We start from the raw sequence: 19,774 nt of genomic DNA, 5'->3' as shown, positions 1-19,774 counted from the left end.
TGATATGATAATATACATCTTTTCTACACTTTCTTCTTTCGCCTTTTCTTTTTCCTTTTTTTAAATCCGAGAAAAAAAATATTTCTTCACTTTTTTTCCGGAAAATGGATGAAGTTTTTGTTTACAAATTCAATGAACTTTGTCCATAATGATGATTTTTTTTTCAAATCCGGCGAACTTTTTTAACTTCGATGAACTTTTTTTGAATCTGATGAACTTTTTTCCAAATTCGATGAACTTTTTTCAAATTCGATGAACTTTTCTTCAAAATCGATGAAATGTTTTTCATATTATATGAACTTTTTTAAATTTGATGAACTTTTTTCAAATTTGATGAACTTTTTTCGTATTCGACGATTTTTTTCAAATTTGATGAACTTTTTTTGAATCAAATGAACTTTTTTCGAATTCGATGAACCTTTCTTCAAAATCGATGAACTTTTTTCATATTCGATGAATTTTTTTTATATTCGATGAACTTTTCTTCAAAATCGATGAACTTTTTTCATATTCGATGAACTTTTTTCAAATTTGATGAACTTTTTTTCGTATTCGACGTTTTTTTTTTCAAAATTGATGAACTTTTTTGCAAATTCGGTGAACTTTTTTTCGAATTCAATGAACTTTTTCCTAAGAACCAGAGTATGTACTGTAGAAAACCTGTTGGTTTTTTCCTAAGAGAAATCATGACATAATGTAGCAATTCTGGGGAAGAAAAAAAAAGCGATCGAGCCTGCTGCGTGAACCAGCGATCGAGCGATCGAGTGGGCGGCTAGCGAGCGGGAGCCAGCGCGCATTGCTGGGCCAAGCCCATGCAAGCGACGCAGCGGGCGCTGAAGGCGCTGGCGAGGAGCTCTCTGCAAGGTCATCGCCGGTGGATCCTATATGACGCTCGTGAGCGTCCAAATGTCGGGGCTTCTTCGCTGAAGGCGCTCCGAGTTGGGCTGGCCCAGGTACGCATCGCTGTTTTTTCTGTTTCTGTTTGTTTTCTGTTTCCCTTTTTGTTTCTTTTATTTTCTTTTTTACTTTGTTCTCTTTTCAAAATTGTGTTCTATCATTAGAACAAAGATATGAATTCCAAATTTTTTTTATACAAAACTGTTCAATGTAAATTTAAATATTGTTCAACACATATCACAAAATGTTAAATGTGTATTTAAAAATTGTTCAACACATAGTACAAAATTGTTCAATATATATTTAGAAATTGTTCAACATGTATTTAAGTATTGTTCAGAGTATATCACAAAAATGTTCAATTTGTATTTAGAAATTGTTCAACGTATATAAAAAATGTTCAATATATATTTTACAAAAGAAAAACATATAAACAAAAACAACAAACGTTTGGAATTTCGAAATTTTGTTCACGTTTTCAATAAATTTTCAGGTTTTAAAATTTTGTTTGAATTTCGATATTTATTAATGATTTTCAAATATATTTGAGGAAAATCATTCACATTTGTTTGCAAGAATTGTTGGAAATTTTGAAGGAAAAAAAACAGATTTGTCGTTGTACATTGTACTTTAAGATTTGCGCTGCACTTGTGCCATACTCAGGAGCTAGGTCAGGTGGTCGCGTTGTCTGGTTATAGGCTGGCCCGCCAGCAGTGCCGAAGGGCAGCAGCGACGGAGGAGGAGCACGCCAGTAGGCTTCAGGTTCTGGTAAGGATCGTTTTGCTTCTTTCTTATCGAATTCTCTAGGGCTGTATTGATTTTGAGATTTATACTCTTCCTTGCTCCCGGCAGAAAACCTGTAGACACTATGAACAGGATCTTCACTTTGCATCCGAAAATTAGGAACCATCGCGTTGTTGTTTGATTTCAAAAATTAAGAAGCATGGGCTGATGTCTACCCAATTGGGATTAACTTGTGCCGAATTCTTTATGAACTGTTTTTTTTCTATATGAACTCGTTTGTTCAACTGGACAATAAAAAAATTAGTTTGGAGTGATATTGCAAAAGCACTATCTCAGAGACATTCATATGATTCTTCTCCATAGAAAAATTCATCTGAGATCTTTCAGATCGAAGTGGACATGTTGTTTACGGATCAGCATATGATAACAAGTAATATAGTTAGTTTATTGCATTTCTCATATAGTTAATGAAATTTGACTCAATGTCCTCATTATATATATACACAAGATGGTTCTAATGCTTCCTCAAAAAGCAAAAAAACTTATCAAGAAAAACATGTACAAGGAGACACAAGATGCGTTGATGATGACCCGCGGGTGCCGTCTCTCTTGGAGGCGTTGTCACGGCCGTCGTCTATGCCCCTCTTCGAGCATCAGACGGCGATGGCGTTTCGGCGTCGCTCTCCTTCATGAAGGCGTCGTCTTGGTTGCTCGCGGTGTCCTCGGTTCTGAATCTAGAGATATTGGTCGTCATGTTATTGGTTTGAGCTAGTTCTCAGGATGGCGAGTTTAGCCGTGTTTTTTCTTTGTTTGGGCCGAGCATCCCATGTCTCTCTGCTTCGGACAACATGTTCACGCCCTTGTGCCCGTGTCATGTGTTGTACCACATCTCGTACTGTTCCAATTTCTATCAATAAAATGACACGCAAGCTTTGCATATTCGCGAAAAAAGAAGTAGAATCCACCAAACCCGTTTATAAGCACGGTTGAAAGTACAACGCTGACACTGACACACTTGTAACGATACGATAGTACAAGGCTTGGTCGTAGCCTTGAGAACATCAAACTCGCGAAATTAAACGAATGCAGCCGCTTCAGTAGCCAGTACCCCGGCGCCAGGTAGTAGTAGTAGTCTTCAACGAAGCCAAAGCCGCGGTATAAATACGGAAATGCTGCGGCCCGGGCGCGCCTACTGGCCCGCGGCGAAGGCCTCGACGGGGAAGGTCTTGGTGACGCCGGCGAGGCTCCTGAAGACGATCTTGCCGGTGGGCGGGTCATCGACGGTGATCTCGTTGACCGGCGGCCACAGCATGAGCTCCTTGGCCTTGACGCCCTTGAGCTTCTTGATGCACTTGGGCTTGACGTAGCCGGTGATCTCCACGTCATAGCTCACCTGCTTGCTCACTATCTTGAAGCGGTGCTCCACCTTCTTCTGCTGCGCGATCCACATGTAGCCGGTGGCCCGCACGAAGCCGACCTCGATCACGTCCGCCAGCGGCAGCAGGCCCAGGGGCAGCCCGAACTCCTCCAGCAGCGACGCCGCCAGCTTCAGGCCCTCCTCATGCCCCTTCTTCACCACCGCTCCCTCCCTCTCCGCCATGGCTAGCTGCTAGCAATCTTCGTTAATTAGGTTGTCGTGTCGTGTGTGCTGGTGTCTGAGGTTGCATTGCATCCCTGGGGGGTTTATAAGGCGTGGAGACGAAGCAGCTGGCATGACCAAACGAGTCATGTCACGGGCTGTGTGTCCTCGAATTCATCGTTGGGCTTTAGGAGTTTAGCTTCGGCGCGAGGAGGTTGGGCGTGACGATCATGGCGAAGGGAGGGGTCGCGTTGTCTACTTCTGTGTGTTGCGACTTGAAACGCTTGCTTTGTGGAGTCCGGAGAGCCGGCAACGCGCGGGTGTGGTATTTCTGCTCCATTGGTCGGTTTTGCACCGTGAGAATCGAGTCGCTGTCAGCATTTTGCGGGAATTTGGAAAGTGCGATTGAGAATTCTGCGTTTGGTGGCGACGTCAAATCCCTCCCTTCATCTTTGTATGGGATCCGAGCTCTCCGTAGCAATCCATGCTTCCAGAATGAGGCGCCACGTAGGATTCCCGTACTCGTCAGACCAACAAGACAAAAGAGAACGGAAATCATCTCGTCAAACAGTGTTATAACTCGAAAAATACCGCGGAAATATTTGTCTAAACAGAAATACGTTCTGCTTGGACAGACAGGATTCAGAAGCAAATCAATATCAACATGGTCAACTTTGACCACAGAAATAACATGCTCAGAGCCATCCTCAGAAGCCGAGTGAGCCTTTACTTATCATCATCAGGCAAAGGAAGCAAATAACCAGTACGAAAGGTCAGCAGCACTCACAGGGTATAATAAAATGACAAAACATATACTCTCTCCATTCCTAAATATTTGTTTTTTAGAAATTTTAAATGGACTACCACATACGAATGTATATAGACATATTTTAGAATGTAGATTCATTCATTTTGCTCCGTATGTAATCACTTATTGAAATCTCTAGAAAGACAAATATTTAGGAACGGAGGGAGTACTACATGCATTCAAACTAAACTCTCAGTTTTATTCTTGCAAACTAGTTGTCCGACAACAAAACCGCGACAGTCCTACATTCAACTTGTTGCTCCTTCAGGTTCTGCAGGATCTTTCGGTGGGTGTATTTTTGAAACTGCTATGGCAGCCGCTTAGCCGTCCCCGGAAGAGAGACGCCATCACCATCATCATCGCCCAGATTCGCTCGATGGCTCTTCAGTTGGCTCCGCCGCTTCCCCCACCACTACCGGAGCTAGATTAGATCTGCTACACCTTGCCGCCGCTTCCGTTATGTTTATTGTGTGAGTCATGCTGCGGTGTTGGGCTTGTTGTGCTGAACCCACAGCTGAACCTGGGTCTCGTCTAGTGTGTGTGAGTGTGTGTGGTTGTTTTTCAGACTTGCTTGCGGTGGCTCTGTGTGTTGAGCGTGTGCCTGTATTTAGATCCTTGTTACTTTGTGCTCGGTGATGCTTTATTTATAAAATGGGGCGAAAGCCTTTTTCAACAAGATCCTGCAGAACAAACTTTAGAAAGACTGTCGGAGTGCTGGTCGCACAAAATCAGCATCGGCAGTCACGGAGATGTCCATAGTGGGCCTCAGCTGAGCACAAACTTAAATAGCACCATGGATAGAGTCGGACATAAAATTGCTGACGCGTCTTGGTTTATTGATGCATTTTTGTCGACAGTCACAAAAAGCTTGTTGGGTCAAGACGTAGCAGTTATCAACCATGACGGTTTCAAAATCAAGACCTCTCGAGTCAGAGCGTATGTCTGTAACCAGTAGGCCACCTCCGATCTAATGTGTCAGCACACTTTCTTTTCTCCTTTTATTCTCTTTAGTTTGCAGAACTTTTTTTTCTTGTTCTTTTCTTAAATGCGTGATTTTTTTAAATCAATGAACTTTATTTCAAAATCGAAGAACATTTTTTTCAAATTTGATTTTTTAAAAAATTGGTGAACTTTATTCACATTTGAAGAAATCGATGAAATTTCTTCAAATTTAAAGAGATGATTTTTTTCTAAATTCGATGAACTTTTTTCAAATTTGATGAAATATTTCCAAAATAGTTCATCGCTTTTAAAAAAGTTCATCAATTTTGGAAAAAGCTTAACAAATTTGAAAAAAAGTACATAATTTTTTTAAAAGTTCATCAACTTTTGAAAACAGTTCTTAAAATTTGAAAAAAGTTCACGAATTCAAAAAGATTCACAAAAAATGTTCATGAAAAACGAAATAAATTCACGAACTCTAGAAAAGTTCACAAAAAAGAACAAAAGAACAAAATCGTTCTGAATTACAAAGAAGAATGAAAAAAATAAAAAATAAAATAGAAAAAAGAGAAAAGACATAAGAAGGAAAAGAATGAAGAAATGTAACTAAGTATCTGGCGGTTAGTGCGGCGTGCCCACAACCAGTAGGTCGCTGGCTTGAATCCTTGCGGTCCGCCCACTTTTTTGGTTTACAAATATCAGAAAAAAGATGGGCCGAGCACAACTAACATGGTTGCAGGCGCCGGTTTGCATAAACGATACTAACAAATGCCTGCAGCGCTGAATAGGATTAACCCACTCCACGAGCCTGCATGAATGGGTTTAGGGAGTCCACATACTCGATCACATTCTCATTGATGATGATCATGTACGAGTGATCCTTCTCTCTAAGGACCTCAATCTACATTGGTGCAGAACAGAAAAAATGAGTGTATGTTTCTCTAACAATGCATAGTCAATGTGTCGAATACTCCTTTGAAATAAAGGAATCCGACCTGAGCCATCACAATTTATCTCCTTTTGACCACCCTAGAGCAACATCTGTATCCCACTTTGACCCGAGCCATCACAATGTATCTCCCTTTGACCACCCTAGAGCAAAGTGTGTAGCCCTTCCAATAACATCCTAGATAAAATCATCAACGTGGAGTAACAGTTATCAACAATGATACTTGAAGAAAAGAAACAATAATAAATATTGGATTATATGAAATTAATAAATTTCATAGTAAAATGTGAAGGCAATTCACACTTACTATATACTTGGTGAACAGTAAAGCTAGAATTGATACCGGCACCATTAACCTCTTTACCCTGAACATAAAGCCTTCTAATTGATGAGACGGCTGCAGCAGCTACTGCAACGACGACTACAAACACCGAGAGCGCTCGAGTTGCCGTCTGTGTCGCTGATGTCGCCCTGGCCCGGGTCAAGGCCATCCACGTCAAGATCAACGACACACACGCCAAGATATTTCAGGCCACCTCGAAATCCAGCATGAAACCCACATCCAAAAAGGCGGCGAAGGCCCAGGAGAACCTGCTTCCTCATGAGAACGCCGAGCAGGAGCCGGAGATGCAGGAGGCGGCGGAGATCGAGGAGCATCGGGAGGAGGAGTTGCGCGTGGCTGAGAACGAGGTAGAGAAGAGCTTGTCCGTCGAGGAATCAGCGGTGGAGTACCAACACGACCTCTAGTGCAGCCACTACTACGAGTACTGCAACCTTGAGGGCGGCGCCAAGGACGACGACGACGACGCGGTCGACTTCAGCCGAGGGGACGCGGAATCCACCAACGGTGGCTGTTGAGAAACGTAGCATGCAATTTCAAAAATTTCCTACGCTCACGCAAGATCTATCTAGGAGATGCATAGCAATGAGAGGGGAGAGCATCTTCATACCCTTGAAGATCGCAAAGCGGAAGCATTTATCAACACGGTTGATGTAGTCGTACACCTTCGCGATCCGCCCCGATCAAGTACCGAACGTACGGCATCTCCGCGTGCAGCACACATTCAGCTCGATGATGTCCTCGCCTTCTTGATCCAGCAAGACAGGCGGAATAGTAGATGAGTTCCGGCAGCATGACGGCGTGGTGACGGTTGGTGATGAAGAACAATCTTTGCATGGCTTCACCAAGCACTACAGAAACTAGACGGAGGATAAAATGGAGGGGACAGGGTTGCCGGCACATGGCTTGGTGAATCTTGATGTGTCTTGGGTGCCAGCCCTGCCCCTCTATTTATATGTTGAGCCCTGGGTCGAAACTTGGAGTAAAAGCCTCCTCAAAGTCGGTTTTGCCCGAAAGGCAAGAGTCCTTCTCAGACTCCAGGTCTAGACGCCAGGTGTAACGCTCGGATAATTAGGCTACAGTAATCCCACGTTAACGATGTCACGTCACCTTGGTTACTGTTGCTAATCTCATGTTGGATCAAAACTGTTTAAATTAAAATTTGGATTTTTGTTAAACATAAAAAATTTCAAACATTAAAACTAAAATGTTTGGAGTGTGCCAATTAATGCCAAGGTATTTATGGTAAAGGAACCACGCTTTTACAGAATACCTAAATATTTTAAAATGAATTAAAACAGAAAGAAAATAAAGAAAAGAAAAGGAAATACAAAACATAAAACAAAACTAACAAAAAAAGAAAAAGAAGAAACCCCCCACTGGGCCAACCAGCCCAGCTGCTAGCCAGGCCAGGCCCATCAGGCCGCCCCTACTTACACCCCATCCGATCCACACCAAAACCCTAGCCCACCCCCTCTCATCCATTTCCCCTCCCCGATCCAGATATGGATCGGGCGCTGCACCGGCGCGTCCCGAGCCCGGCATCGTTGCTATGCGCCACTGCCACCGCCCGAAGGCTTCGCTGTTGTTGGACCCCCACCTCGTCCTGCCACTGCCTCAACGGAGCTGCCCCGCCGTCGTCCCCGTCCTCCTCCTCGACCCCTGCTGCCATTGACCCTACCCCCGCGGTGAGGCCCCCGGCCTCTCTTTCTCTCCCAGTCCCCGTCGCCCGCTCCGGCCGCTCGTCCCTCACGCTGCCTGTGCCCCACTCGCCCCGCGATGCCGCTGCCCGCTATGGCCGCGCTGAAGCGCCGCTCGACCATCGCTGCTCCGCTCCGCTCATGCTCACCGCCCTCCCGGGGCGCACCCCGCAGCCGCTCTCGCGCCCGGCTGCGCCACTGCGCGCGCGTGGATACCCGCATCCTCCTGGGGCTATGCCCCCCGCTCCGCGGTCTGCCCTACTGCTGCTCGCCGCAGCCGTCTCGCTCCGCTGGCGCGCTGGCCGCCTCCCCCGCGTCCCGCTGCCTCGCCTGCGCACCTAGTCGCACCGCCGGCCTCTGCCCCGCCGCGCCGTGGCCGTGCCGGCCCCGCTCTCTGCTGCCGTGGCTCGCCCCCACTGCCGCGCCGCGCCTTGGCTCCCTGCCCTACCGTGGCCTCGCCTCCGCCTCGCCACTTCACCACCCCACGCCGCCGTCACCTCCGGCCGCCCTGCTGCGCGCTGGCAGCCGCGCCCAAGCCACCCATCCTCGTCGGTGCGCCCCTGCGTTCGGGCGACGCTGCGCTCGGGTCGCCTGATAGCCCACGTCCGTAAGGCCCCCTGTGCCTATGATAGGCCCCCCCACCCCCAGAACGTTTTAAAAAAGTTATAAAAAATAGAAATTAATTAATTAACTTAATTAATCTAGTTTAGTTAAATTAAATTAACCTAATTAACTGATGTTAATCAACTAAACAGTCATTGATAGTGGGACCCACTTGTCAGGTTGACCAGGTCAACGGTCAACGTTGACTGCTGACGTCATGCTGATATCATGCTGATGTCATAATTACTTTTTCTAATTAAATTAATTCTGTTAATTCTAGAAAAAGATAAAATCCTTTTTAAATTAATGTAAAATAAAGCGTAGCTCGGATGGAAAACTTTGTACATGAAAGTTGTTCAGAGCGACGAGACGAATCTGGATACGTAGCCCGTTCGTCCGCCACACATCCCTAGCATAGAAAACACGCAACTTTCCCCCTCTGCTTCATCTGTCCGAAAACGCGAAACACCGGGGATACTTTCCCGGATGTTCCCCCCCTTCGCCGGTAACACCTCCTACCACGTTAGGGCACACCTAGCGCCGTCACTTGTCATGTCATGCATCGCTATGCAACTGTTTGCATTATATTTATTGTTTCTCCCCCCTATTCTCTCTGGTAGACTACGAGACTGATGTCATTGCTGGTGCCCCGATCGACTACTGTGTTTTCGACCCCTCCTTCTTGCCAGAGCAACCAGGCAAGCCCCCCCTTGATCAACCAGATATCGCTTATTCTTCTCTCTACTGCTTGCATTACAGTAGTGTAGCATGTTACTGCTTTTCGTTAATCCTATTCTGATGCATAGCCTGTCTTTGCTACTACTGTTGTTACCTTTACCTGCAATCCTAAATGCTTAGTATAGGATGCTAGTATTCCATCAGTGGCCCTACATTCTTGTCCGTCTGCCATGCTATACTATCAAGCCGTGATCACTCGGGAGGTGATCACGGGTATATACTTATATACATGATATATGATACATGTGATGACTAAAGTCGGGTCGGCTCGTAGAGTACCCGCGAGTGATTCTGGTGTGGGGGCTGAAAGGACAGGTGGTTCCATCCCAGTAGTGGTGGGCCTGGGTTACCGACAGCCCCCGACTGTTACTTTGTGGCGGAGCGACAGGGTAGGTTGAGACCACCTAGGAGAGAGGTGGGCCTGGCCCTGGTCGGTGTCCGCGGTTACATCAATTAACACGCTTAACGAGATCTTGGTATTTGATCCGAGTCTGACCACTGGCCTATACGCATTAACCAACTACGCGGGAATAGTTATGGGCACTCGACGTCGTGGTATCAGCCGAAGCCTTCTTGACATCAGCGACTGAGCGGGGCGCGCCGGGTTGGACCACGTAACGCAACTCCCTTTGTAACGGAGGTTTCTAGGTCTGCTCACCGGCCACGTATGCAACATGCAGGTGTGCAATTGGCGATTGGGGCCAGACCCCTGTGCGCTTAGGATTTAGACCGGCGTGCTGACCTCTTTGTTGTGCCTAGGTGGGGCGGCGACATGTTGATCTTTCGAGACCGGGCATGACCTAAGAAAGTGTGTCTGGCCAGAGGGATCGAGCGTGTTGGGTTATGTGGTGCACCCATGCAAGGAAGTTTATCTATTCAAATAGCCGCGTCCCTTTGTAAAAGGACGACCCGGAGTTGTACCTCGATCTTATGGAAACTAGAACCGGATACTTAATAAAACACACCCTTCCAAGTGCCAGATACAACCCGGTGATCGCTCTCTCACAGGGCGACGAGGAGAGGATCACCGGGTAGGATTATGCTATGCGGCGATACTTGTTTAACTTACCATCTACTCTCTCTTCTACTACTTCAAGATGGAGGCTGCCAGAAGCATAGTCTTTGATAGGACTAGCTATCCCCCTCTTATTCTGGCATTCTGCAGTTCAGTCCACATATACTACCCCTTTCATTAATACCAATGCATATGTAGTGTAGTTCCTTGCTTGCGAGTACTTTGGATGAGTACTCACGATTGCTTTGCTCCCCCCTTTCCCCTCTTTCTATACCTGGTTGTTGCGACCAGATGTTGGAGCCCAGGAGCCAGACGTCACCGTCGACGACGACTCCTACTACACTGGAGGTGCCTACTACTATGTATAGGCCACCGCCGACGACCAGGAGTAGTTTAGGAGGATCCCAGGCAGGAGGCATGCGCCTCTTTCGATCTGTATCCCAGTTTGTGCTAGCCATCTTATGGCAACTTGTTTAACTTATGTCTGTACTCAGATATTGTTGCTTCCGCTGACTCGTCTATGATTGAGCTCTTGTATTCGAGCCCTCGAGGTCCCTGGCTTGTAATATGATGCTTGTATGACTTATTTTATTTTTAGAGTTGTGTTGTGATATCTTCCCATGAGTCCCTGATCTTGATCATACACGTTTGCATGTATGATTAGTGTATGATTAAATCAAAGGCGTCACAAGTTGGTATCAGAGCCGACTGCCTGTAGGAATTCCCTTTCCACACTCCTTGGCCGAAGTCGAGTCTAGACATTGCATAACTTCAAAACTTTAAGCACATAGAGAGGAAACTTGATATTATTGCAATTCCTACAAGCATATGTTCCTCCCTCATAATAATTTTCAGTAGCATCATGAATAAATTCAATAATATAACCAACACCTAAAGCATTCTTTTCATGATCTACAAGCATGCAAAATTTACCACTCTCCACATAAGCAAAATTCTTTTCATGAATAATAGTGGGAGCAAACTCAAAAAAATAACTATCATGTGATTGAAAATTAAAATCAAGATGACAAGTTTCATGGTTATCATTATTCTTTAAAGCATACATGTCATCACAATAATCATCATAGATAGGAGGCATGCTTTCATCATAATAAATTTGCTCATCAAAACTTGGGGGACAAAAAATATCATCTCATCAAACATAGCTTCCCCAAGCTTGTGGCTTTGCATATCATTAGCATCATGGATATTCAAAGAATTTGTACTAACAACATTGCAATCATGCTCATCATTCAAATATTTAGTGCCAAACATTTTATAGATTTCTTCTTCTAGCACTTGAGCACAATTATCCTTTCCATCATACTCACGAAAGATGTTAAAAAGGTGAAGCGTATGAGATAAACTCAATTCCATTTTTTATAGTTTTCTTTTATAAACTAAACTAGTGATAAAACAAGAAACTAAAAGACTCGATTGCAAGATCTAAAGATATACCTTCAAGCGCTAACCTCCCCGGCAACGGCGCCAGAAAAGAGCTTGATGTCTACTACACAACCTTCTTCTTCTAGACGTTGTTGGGTCTCCAAGTGCAGAGGTTTGTAGGACATTAGCAAATTTCCCTCAAGTGGATGACCTAAGGTTTATCAATCCGTAGGAGGCATAGGATGAAGATGGTCTCTCTCAAGCAACCCTGCAACCAAATAACAAAGAGTCTCTTATGTCCCCAACACACCCAATACAATGGTAAATTGTCCCCAACACACCCAACAAACGAAAAGATTATGGTAGGGTACGAAACCACCTCAAAGTTATTCTTTACAATCAATCCGTTGGGCTATTTCTATAAGTGTCACAAACAGCCCTAGAGTTCATACTAGAATAACACCTTAAGACACAAATCAACCAAAACCCTAATGTCACCTAGATACTCCAATGTCACCTCAAGTATCCGTGGGCATGATTATACGATATGCATCACACAATCTCAATTCATCTATTCAACCAACACAAAGGACCTCAAAGAGTGCCCCAAAGTTTCTACCGGAGAATCACGACGAAAACGTGTGCCAACCCCTATGCATAGGTTCCCAATGTCACGAAACCTGCAAGTTGGTCACCAAAACATACATCAAGTGGCACGTGGTATCCCATTGTCACCACAGATATCCATGACAAGACATACATCAAGTGTTCTCAAATCTTTAAAGACTCAATCCGATAAGATAATTCAAAGGGGAAACTCAATTCATTACAAGAGAGAAGAGGGGGAGGAGAAACATAAGATCCAACTATAATAGCAAAGCTCGCGATACATCAAGATCTTATCATCTCAAGAACACGAGAGAGAGAGAGAGAGAGATCAAACACATAGCTACTGGTACATACCCTCAGCCCCGAGGGAGAACTACTCCCTCCTCGTCATGGAGAGCGCCGGGATGATGAAGATGGCCACCAGTGAGGGATTGCCCCCTCCGGCAGGGTGCCGGAACGGGTCTAGATTGGCTTTCGGTGGCTACGGAGGCTTCTGGCGGCGGAACTGCCGATCTATTCTTCGTTCCGGAAGTTTTAGGGTACGTGGAGTTATATAGGCGGAAGAAGTACGTCAGGGGAGTCACAAGGGCCCCACGAGGCAGGGGGCGCGCCCCAGGGGGGTGGGCGCCCCTACCCTCGTGAGCTCCTCCTTCCTTCCTTGACGTAGGGTCCAAGTCCATCGGGCGGCTTTCGTTCCAAAAATAACTTCTCTAGTTGATTTCGTTCCGTTTCGACTCCGTCTGATATTCCTTTTCTTCAAAACACTGAAATAGGCATAAAACAACAAATCTGGGCTGGGCCTCCAGTTAATAAGTTAGTCCTGAAAGTAATATAAAAGTGGATAATAAAGCCCAATATTGCCCAAAACAGTAGATAACATAGCATGGAGCAATCAAAAATTATAGATACGTTGGAGACGTATCAACCACATTCACCCCAAAGATGGACAAGCCATAGTTATTCCTTAGAATAGCATTTTGAACAATACCCACACTGTCATTTGACTCCTTTGAAACTTTGCTTTCAGATGGAACCCATGAGGCAGGTCGTGCGCCACACGACGACCATTGGTGTCCCGGGTTCACCTGCTGTGTAGCTGAGATGATGACCTATCTGGGTTATTGCTGGCACCCTGAGTACACCGTGTACGAGCAGTACCAGGACTTTAACCAAGAGCAGTACCGTGCCATCGTCCACCTCTACTCTCGAGAGTATGACTCCACTACTGTGTTGCACACTGCTCATGGTGTTGGAGTGACCATCGATATGGCAGTCCACGATGCTGCTTATGCTGCTCTGACACGTCTTTGTGGAGAGTATCGAGAGTTGGACACCTCCCCTTTCAGGCACATTGCTATCACATCCGACGAGGGTGCGGAAGGATACTACACTGCTGCCTACTCCACCGTCACCTGAGACCCCCTTCACCATCAGAACCTAGTTCTGCATGCTGATGGGCTGGATCGAGCTAACCGAGCTCTTCACCACGAGTTGTACACCACTCGTCAGCACCTTTACCGTGCTCTGACGCTGTTGCACCCCTTGGTCCGATCTGGTGACCTGTCGCGATCTGTGATCTACCCAGCCAGGACCGTGATGCCCTAGGGTGTCAGTTGGCCACATGTGGGAGGCTACTGTCCTGCACTTGGTCCTCTTCTGCCACCTGAGCGTCGGGTTCTGCACCAGAGTATCCGCGGACCCCAGGCTACTGACGTGGAGGACTTTCCGTCGCGTCACTACCAGTTGTCAGGCTACACCTACCTCCACAGTTCCTCTTGGGACTGATGTAGTCTTGCTTATTTGTATTAGATGCATTCGCCGCGAGCCTGTGTGCCGCCTATGATGTCTTTAGTCCATGTACTGAACTCTGCGTACCGAACTCTATGCATGATCCCTTTTGTAAGATGTGTCGACTACTGTGTAGTACCTATCGTGCTCCTTTCATTATGCATGTTTCATCATGAATGATTCTTGTCCTTGCAAATTTCCCAATGCTAAACTACCCCTGTTATATTAGCAGGATGGTTAGACCAGGTGGTCGTGGTCGTGGTGGCGATCCCCCACCACCGCGTGAGTACATGGCTGGTATGATGCAACAGTTCGAGCTGAATCGCCAGTTCATGGAGAATATTATGGCTTAGTTTCCTCGCCCCAATATGAACCAGCAGCTAACTCAAGTGACTCTACAGGATTTCATGCGCCTGAACCCAACTATGTACCGCAGCTCAACTCAGCCTCAAGATGCTGATGACTGGCTCCATGACATCACCTATGAGATGTAGCCTGCTTCTGTAGCCCCTTCCAGCTATGTCACCTTTGCTTCCTTCTTTCTGAAGGCACCCGGTGCTCAATGGTGGGACAACCACAGGAATACTCTGCCAGTTGGAACAATCATCACCTGGCCAGACTTCCAAGCTGCTCTCCGTGCCCGCTTCATTCCTCACGGAGTCATGGACTGGAAGAAGCGCGAGTTCCGCAACCTCAGCCAAGGCAACAAAACTGTGGAAGCTTATCAGCGGGAGTTTCTGGACTTATCCCGCTATGCTGAAGAAGACATTGCAACTGATGCACGCAGACATGATAAGTTCTGTGATGGCCTTCAAGATGACATCAAGCTCGCACTTCTAGTGCATTACTTTGCCGATTTCACCACCTTGGTGAACAAGGCCATCAATGTCGAAACCGGTCTACAGGAACACCAGAGCTCTCACAGGCGCAACCGTGACACGGGCTCATCTTCGGCCCGCCCTCGCAGAAGAATAGGATATGGATTCCCAACAGCATGTACCAGCCGAATGCACCTGCCCCAAGGCAGACCAGTGCTACACCTCGTCTACCACGTCCACCAGCTAGGCAACCAAGGCTTCCAGCTCCACCATCCCAAGCTCCTGTCCCCACGCCCAATAATGGTCTGTGCTACAAGTGTTGGGGAACGTAGCAATAATTCAAAATTTTCCTACGTGTCACCAAGATCAATCTAGGAGATACTAGCAACGAGAGAGAGGGAGTACATCTTCATACCCTTGAATATCGCTAAGCGGAAGCGTTACAAGAACGTGGTTGGTGGAGTCATACACGCGGTGATTCAGATCGCGGTCGATTCCGATCTAAACGTCGAACAACGGCGCCTCCGCGTTCAACGCACGTGCAGCCCGTGACGTCTCCCACGCCTTGATCCAGCAAGGAGGAGGGAGAGGTTGGGGAAGATAACTCCAGTAGCAGCACAACGGTGTGGTGGTGGTGGAGCAGCGTGGTTCTCCAGCAGGGCTTCGCCAAGCACTACGAAAGACGAGGAGGTGGAGAGGTAGGGCTGCGCCGAGAGAGAGACTTTCGTGTATGGCAGCCCCAAAACCCCCACTATACATAGGAGGAGGGGAGGGGGCTGCGCCCCCTCTAGGGTTCCCCCCCTAGGGGGGCAGCCCTAGATGGGACGGAGGGGGCGGCCAAGAGGGGGAGAGGGGGGCGTGCCCTAGGGTGGGCCTTAGGTCCATCTGCGCCTAGGGTTTCCCCCCTCACCCCTTTTGTTGTGCCTTGGGCCTTGGTAGGAGGCACACTAGCCCACTGAGGGGCTGGTCCCTTCCCACTCTTGGCCCATGCAAGCCTTCGGGGCCGGTGGCCCCTCCCGATGGACCCCCGAAACCCTTCCGGTGGTCCCGGTACATTACTGGTGATGGCCGGAACACTTCCGGTGTCCAAATCCTCACTTCCTATATATCATTCTTTACCTCCGGACCATTTCGGAACTCCTTGTGACGTCTGGTATCTCATCCGGGACTCCTAACAACATTCGGTAACCACGTACATACTTTCCCTATAACCCTAGCATCATCGAACCTAAGTGTGTAGACCCTACGGGTTTGGGAGGCATGTAGACATGACCGAGAGATCTCTCCGGTCAATAACCAACAACAGGATCTGGATACCCATGTTGGCTCCCACATGTTCCACGATGATCTCATCGGATGAACCACGATGTCGAGGATTCAATCAATCCAGTATACAATTCCCTTTGTCTATCGGCATGTTACTTGCCCGAGGTTCGATCGTCGGTATCTCTATATCTCATTAAATCTCGTTACTGGCAAGTCTCTTTACTCATTCCGTAACGCATGATCCCGTGGATAACTAGTTAGTCACATTGAGCTCATTATGATGATGCATTACCGAGTGGGCCCAGAGATACCTCTTCGTCATACGGAGTGACAAATCCCAGTCTCGATTCGTGCCAACCCAATAGATACTTTCGGAGATACCTATAGTGCACCTTTATAGCCACCCAGTTACATTGTGACGTTTGGTACACCCAAAGCTTTCCTACGGTATCCGGGAGTTGCACAATCTCATGGTCTAAGGAAATGATACTTGACATTATAAAAGCTTTAGCAAACGAACTACACAATCTTGTGCTACGCTTAGGATTGGGTCTTGTCCATCACATCATTCTCCTAATGATGTGATCCCGTTATCAACGACATCCAATGTCCATGGTCAGGAAACCATGACCATCTATTGATCAACGAGCTAGTCAATTAGAGGCTTACTAGGGACATATTACGATCTATATATTCACACATGTATTACGGTTTCCGGTTAATACAATTATAGCATGAACGATAGATAGTTATCATGAACACGGAAATATAATAATAACCACTTTATTATTGCCTCTAGGGCATATTTCCAACAGTCTTCCACTTGCACTATAGTCAATAATCTAGTTACATTGTGATGAATCAAACACCCATAGAGTTCTGGTGTTGATCATGTTTTGCTCGCGGAAGAGGTTTAGTCAACGGATCTGCGACATTCAGATCCGTATGCACTTTACAAATATCTATGTCTCCATCCTGAATATATTCACGAATGGAGTTAAAGCGACGCTTGATATGCCTGGTCTTCTTGTGAAACCTGGGCTCCTTAGCAGGGGCAGTAGCTCCAGTGTTGTCACAGAAGAGAGTCATCGGACCCGACGCATTGAGAATAACTCCTAGGTCGGTGATGAACTCCTTCATCCAGACTGCTTCCTGTGCTGCCTCCGAGGCTGCTATGTACTCCGCTTCAAAATGTACATGTATCCAGTTTGTGACTTGGAGTCATCCAGATCTGTGTCGAAGTTAGCATCGACGTAACCCTTTACGACGAGCTCTTCGTCACCTCCATAAACGAGAAACATATCCTTAGTCCTTTTCAGGTACTTTAGGATATTCTTGACCGTTGTCCAGTGTTCCATGCTGGGATTACTTTGGTACCTCCCTACCAAACTTACGACAAGGTTCACATCAGGTTTGGTACATAGCATGGCATACATAATAGACCCTAAGGCTGAGGCATAGGGGATGACACTCATATTTTCTCTATCTTCTGCCGAGGTCGGGCATTGAGTCGTGGTCAATTTCACACCTTGCAATACAGGCAAGAACCCCTTCTTGGACTGATCCATATTGACCTTCTTCAATATCTTGTCAAGGTATGTGCTTTGTGAAAGAACAATGAGACGTCTCGATCTATCTCTATAGATCTTGATGCCTAATATGTAAGCAGCTTCTCCAAGGTCCTTCATTGCCAAACACTTATTCAAGTAGGCCTTTATGCTTTCCAAAAGTTCTATATTATTTCCCATCAATAGTATGTCATCCACATATAATATGAGAAATGCTACAGAGCTCCCACTCACTTTCTTGTAAACACATGCTTCTCCATAAGTCTGCGTAAACCCAAACGCTTTGATCATCTCATCAAAGCGAATGTTCCAACTCCGAGATGCTTGCACCAGCCCATAGATTGAGCGCTAGAGCTTGCATACCTTGTCAGCATTCTTAGGATCGACAAAACCTTCCGGCTGCATCATATACAATTCTTCCTTAAGGAAACCATTAAGGAATGCCGTTTTGATGTCCATTTGCCAAATCTCATAATCATAGAATGCGGCAATTACTAACATGATTCGGACGGACTTCAGCTTCGCTATGGGTGAGAAGGTCTCATCGTAGTCAACCCCTTGAACTTGTCGGTAACCCTTAGCGACAAGCCGAGCCTTCTAGATGGTCATGTTACCATCCGCGTCAGTCTTCTTCTTAAAGATCCATTTATTCTCTATGGGTTGCTGATCATTGAGCAAGTTTGTCAAAGTCCATACTTCGTTTTCATACATGGATCCTATCTCAAATTTCATGGCTTCAAGCCATTTGTTGGAGTCCGGGCCCGCCATCGCTTCTTCATAGTTCGAAGGTTCACCGTTGTCTAACAACATGATTTCCAGGACAGGGTTGCCGTATCACTCCAGTGTGGAACGTGTCCTCGTGGACCTACGAATTCAGTAGCTTGATCCGATTACTCATGATCAGCTTCATTATCTTCCTCTCTAGTCGGTGCAGGCACCACAGAAACAACTTCCTGAGCTGCGCTACTCTCCGGTTCAAGAGGCAGTACCTCATCAAGTTCTACTGTCCTCCCACTTACTTCTTTCGAGAGAAACTCTTTCTCTAGGAAGGATCCATTCTTGGCAACAAAGATCTTGCCTTTGGATCTAAGGTAGAAGGTATACCCAATAGTTTCCTTAGGGTATCCTATGAAGACGCATTTTTCCGACTTGGGTTCGAGATTTTCAGGTTGAAGTTTCTTGACATAAGCATCGCATCCCCAAACTTTCAGAAACGACAGCTTAGGTTTCTTTCCAAACCATAATTCATATGGTTTCGTCTCAACGGATTTCGTCGGAGCCCTATTTAAAGTGAATGTGGTAGTCTCTAAAGCCATAACCCCAAAATGATAGCGGTAGATCGGTAAGAGACATCATGGATCGCACCATATCCAATAGAGTGCGACTACGATGTTCGGACACACCATTTCGCTGAGGTGTTCTAGGCGGCGTGAGTTGTGAAATAATTCCACATTTCCTTAAGTGCATGCCAAACTCATGACTCAAGTATTCTCCCCCACGATCTGATCGTAAGAACTTTATTTTCCTGTCACGTTGATTCTCTACCTCACTCTGAAATTCCTTGAACTTTCCAAAGGTCTCAGACTTGTCTTTCATTAAGTAGACGTACCCATATCTACTTAAGTCATCAGTGAGGGTGAGTACATAACGATAGCCACCGCGAGCCTCAATACTCATTGGACCACACACATCAGTATGTATGATTTCCAATAAGTTAGTTGCTCGCTCCATTGTTCCGGAGAACGGAGTCTTGGTCATTTTGCCCATGAGGCATGGTTCGCACGTGTCAAATGATTCATAATCAAGAGACTCCAAAAGTCCATCTGCATGGAGTTTCTTCATGCGTTTTACACCAATGTGATCAAGGCGGTAGTGCCACAAGTATGTGGGACTATCATTATCAACCTTACATATTTTGGCATTCACACTATGAATACATCACGTTCGAGATTAAACAAAAATAAACCATCGACCAGTGGGGCATGACCATAAAACATATCTCTCATATAAATAGAACAACCATT

General features: G+C 46.1%; 1 protein-coding gene across 1 annotated transcript; it reads right to left on the bottom strand.

The window, feature by feature from the left end:
- Positions 1-2,612: 2,612 nt before the first annotated feature.
- Positions 2,613-3,279, bottom strand: LOC125548471. Its single transcript, XM_048712058.1, has one exon. The coding sequence runs from the start codon at positions 3,239-3,241 to the stop codon at positions 2,831-2,833; it is 411 nt and encodes a 136-aa protein (XP_048568015.1). The 5' UTR covers positions 3,242-3,279; the 3' UTR covers positions 2,613-2,830.
- Between the last annotated feature and the right edge of the window lie 16,495 nt (positions 3,280-19,774).

Source organism: Triticum urartu, chromosome 3 (assembly GCF_003073215.2).
Source record: "Triticum urartu cultivar G1812 chromosome 3, Tu2.1, whole genome shotgun sequence".
Taxonomy (NCBI): domain Eukaryota; kingdom Viridiplantae; phylum Streptophyta; class Magnoliopsida; order Poales; family Poaceae; genus Triticum; species Triticum urartu.
Note: the sequence above shows the minus strand (reverse complement) of the source record. Positions and strands in the feature narration are given on the sequence as shown.